General features: G+C 33.3%; 1 protein-coding gene across 1 annotated transcript in view; it reads left to right on the top strand.

The window, feature by feature from the left end:
- Cftr (cystic fibrosis transmembrane conductance regulator) overlaps nt 1-4,394 on the top strand; it is a 165,651-nt gene that overhangs the window by 126,990 nt on the left and 34,267 nt on the right. Inside the window, exons 20-21 of the mRNA XM_028778439.1 lie at nt 970-1,197; nt 4,081-4,181. Of these exons, the coding sequence (XP_028634272.1) occupies nt 970-1,197; nt 4,081-4,181 (329 nt within the window). The remainder of the gene's footprint in view (nt 1-969; nt 1,198-4,080; nt 4,182-4,394) is intronic.

Genomic DNA, 4,394 nt, shown 5'->3' with positions numbered 1-4,394 from the left:
TCCCTCCCTCCCTCCCTCCCTCCCTCCCTCTCTCTCTCTCTCTCTCTCTCTCTCTCTGTCTCTGTGAGTTTCTCATAGAACCTGTATCTTGCACTTTCAGCTGGATTGGCTGGCCAGGGAGGCCTACTACGACCTACCTGTCTTCATCTCTAGCATTACAGACACTCAGTACAGGCCCAGAGTTTTACGTGTGTGCTTGGAATCTGATCCTAGGTTCTTACATATTACCATTTGAACTCTTCCCCAGCAAAGCAATGAAACTTATAAAGTAAAAGTGGATTGACTTTGATAACTACTATGACTTTGATTTGGCTTTCAAACTAGTGTATATTCTTAGTATTGTTTTAATCATATATAAATTCTCTTATACTGCTCAAACTAAAAAAAATAAAAACAACAACAACAAAAAAACAGCAATGCTATTATTCCTCAGAGCTTCTCCCAGATTTCAAGTGAATCTGGATGGACTTCTTCCATTTGGCTTGTTGTCTTCAGACCTTTCCTTAATGTCCTGGCTTCTTTTGGTTAATCTTTGCTAGATCTCTTTAGGAAGCATATCTTTCAGAAAGAACCTTGGTATGAGGCAATTTTTTTAAAGAGAATAAACTCAAAGTGTGTTTTTGGTTTGAAACTTACGAGCTCAATGCACAGAAACTCTACATTGTGAGACTTAGAAATTGATTGTAGAGACAAAACCCTTTTCCTCAGCAGTTAATAATTTAGAATTAGCTAAGAATATTGACTATTCTTTAACAAGGAAGGTGGTTCTGTACTGCTATCAGCTATGGTTGGTAGGTAAAATGGCAGGGTCATGCATTTTAAAAGTAAGTTGTGGTCTGGGTAAGAGGCCCTACAACCATAGATATTTATGGTGAGGTTATTCTTGTTATTCTTTGTCAGAAACATGGTAGTATGAAATTCTGTTCTGTATTGCAAACTGTGTGTTATCTCCTATGGGATGATTTACAGGCAGGAGTCCAATTTTCACCCACCTTGTTACAAGCTTAAAAGGACTCTGGACACTTCGAGCTTTCCGACGCCAGACTTACTTTGAAACTCTGTTCCACAAAGCTCTGAATTTGCACACTGCCAACTGGTTTATGTATCTGGCAACCTTGCGCTGGTTCCAAATGAGAATAGACATGATTTTCGTCCTCTTCTTCATTGTTGTCACCTTCGTCTCCATTTTAACAACAGGTAATCTGAACTTAACAACTTGGAACACTTAGGTGAAAGTTTTTGTTAAGGATTAAAATCCCATATATTTATATTAAAATATTTAGATGTTTTAAGTAGACTTGTGGAGCTTACAAGTAACTTCCTTACATTTCTAGGGGTTTTTTTTTGTTTCTAAATTATTTAAAGATCTTTATGGTATTGTTCCTAGTTTCACTATTTTAAGAATAATGGGACAGTGAGTCAGATAGCAAAAATGTGATTGACATGAAAAAGATCTTTTCATGCTAATGTTGGCAATCTAAATGGGGAAAAAAAGCACACACACACACACACGTGCATGCACGTGTACACACTTCTATCATGATTCCTATAAAATTTTTTCTTTTAACTACTTATTGGTAAAATTCTTGTCTGATATGAATTTGAATAAATAAAAATTGCCATAAAAGTAAAATAACTTATATAAAAGTGCATTATTTATCATATAAATGTTCTGACATTTGGGATATTTAAGGAAAAAGTGAGTCACAATAAGAAAAATTCAGTTCTATACAGATAAATGAGTATTTTTAGCTGCTGGATTTTTAATTCAAAATGCTATATGATTTATATATAATATTATAAAATATTATATATTATTTATGGCAAAATTTTAGAGTGATGCCACACCAATGCCAGATATGCAATATTATTTGATTATAAAAGTAGCATTGCTCAGCCCCTATGAAGCAGCCTTTGATGAGATATCAAATTGTGTCATGCAGCCTGAGGGTGGGTGTCACACTTGGTTACCTGGAGGAAACAGAACAGGCACTGGAGAGTCAGGCATAAGTATGACTCATGTACATACTGCTTTGTGTTCACTTCCTTCTATGGATAATTCAGTTCTTTCTCTCTATGTCTCTATCTCTCTGTCTTTCTGTGTCTCTTTCTCTCTCATATATATGTGTGTGTGTGTACATTATATACATATATGTATATAATATATACACTACAATATTTACACACACGTATATGTGTATGTGTATATGTATATGATGTATATGTATATGTATATGTATATGATGTATATGTATATGTATATGTATATGTATATGTATATGTATGTATGTGTGAGATCTGGGTTTGTGTCTCCCTCTCCCTTTCTCCCTCCCCTGCTTCTTTCCCCCTACCCTCTCTCAGAATAATAGTTATCTTCATTTAACAAGACAATACCACATGAATTTCATGTGACATCTTCATTCTTCTTGAATTGATGATACAAATTCTTTATCTAATTATAACATCCTAGAGAGGACAAAAATCATATTCCTTTTGGCATTGGGCCCACTGCAGATTTACAACTGCTATGAAGATGGTTAACTTACCCATTTATTGCTTTCTTCATGCATGGCTATGAAATGAATCTATAAGTAGGTATATTTGTGTATCTTCAAATACAGTCATCTTGACACCTTAAAAGTAATTTTTAGAAGGCAGAATAGTGATTCTTTTTATGTGAGATAATTCAAAGGGGATTAAAGATGAGTAAGTTACATGGATTAAGACTTAACAATTAACTCAAGCCAATATATCACATGCTATAATCAGAATAGGCAATATTATCACTAAGTCATGGGTTGTCAAGATCAGTAGTCAAATGTTTAATAGTCAACATAGTATAGAACCTCCAATTGGGATGAGAAGCACAGCCCAAGAACCCAGCCATGACCAACCAACTCTATTGGTCTTAATTTTTTGATTATATTAACTTTACATTAATTTGCAGACATTAGTTAACTTCCCTAATTCCCTTGTGTGGGCACTTATGCACTAATAACTCTCTCTTAATATTGTATGATATTTTGTGCAAGATAGTATAGTTTTGTCTGTAATAAATGACCAGTGATTATTATATTATATTACTTGGTATTAAAAATTTACCTTACTTTCTTTTTAGCCCTCAAAATAAGAAATATATAGGTACCCTATATAAGATGAACTATCAACATTTTTCAATACATCATTTGATGTTAACAAAGGATAATTTCTGTTGTCTGTGATGTACCTAAGATGGAGAAGATGTCAATATGAAAAATTCAAGTCAGTAATAGGATGGCTTATTCACCTCAGTTTTTAACTTTATGGTAATTTAGTGCTGGATCAAGCACTATCAGTTGGGCTATGATAATCTGAGTTTATAATAATATATGAACATTTATCTTAAAAATATTTGTAGTCATAATTCTCATTTTTAAATTTTAATTAGTTGCCCTTCTTAATCCTAAATGAAATTTACTCTAAAACTACATTGTTAGCACTGTCCTTTTCAAGCATATTGATCATTTTTCTTCTTTCTTTTAATATAATGAGCAAACTTCTCTCTTAAATGGCTGACAGTAGTTTTCTGACTGCCTGGTGACACCTGAAGTCTACTTTCTTAGAAACAGCCTCTGATCAGCAGAGACCATGACCCTTGAAGAGGTGCTCAGTACATGTGCTACTCAGATGGACGTGTCCTTCCTTTGGTTATTGTAGAGGATCTCATTTTTCCTATTAATTTATATTTATTCATTCATCCATTTATGGTCTGGTGTTCAATCCAGTATTTGTTTTTATTGTTACATACAGAGTAAGAGTAGACAAGGCAGTTACATTATCTACCCACTACCAACGTTACCTTCAGCCCCTAAGTAAGCAGCATTTACAAGTGCAACACTCTCTCAGTATTCAGTCACTATTTGATCTTAAATTTTTGTTGAAAGCTTACTCAATGAGGGCATTATTGTTCAAAGGAGTCACTAAAATTGCATTAAATTGAAACATAAATTTATTGGCAAGTGACAAGAGAGATATGAATACAATAATTCACAGAAGAAAGAAATAATATGTACTTTGTTCAAAACCCTTTTCCGTGTCTAGGTGAAGGAGAAGGAACAGCTGGGATTATTCTAACTTTAGCTATGAATATCATGAGTACTTTGCAATGGGCTGTGAACTCAAGCATTGATACAGATAGCTTGGTAAGTTACTATTTTAATTTTATGAAAAGTTGAGAGAACAAAACAAGAAGGGTTTTTTATATTTTATATATGTGTGTATATGTATATATGTATATGTGTATATGTATACATACATACATACATACATACAAACAACTGGGTGATATACACACACACATATATATGTATATACATATACATATACATATACATATACATATACATATACATATA

Source organism: Grammomys surdaster, unplaced genomic scaffold (assembly GCF_004785775.1).
Source record: "Grammomys surdaster isolate TR1022 unplaced genomic scaffold, NIH_TR_1.0 335, whole genome shotgun sequence".
Lineage (NCBI taxonomy): Eukaryota > Metazoa > Chordata > Mammalia > Rodentia > Muridae > Grammomys > Grammomys surdaster.
The sequence above is the reverse complement of the archived record's forward strand: the minus strand, read 5'-3'. Positions and strand labels throughout refer to the sequence as shown.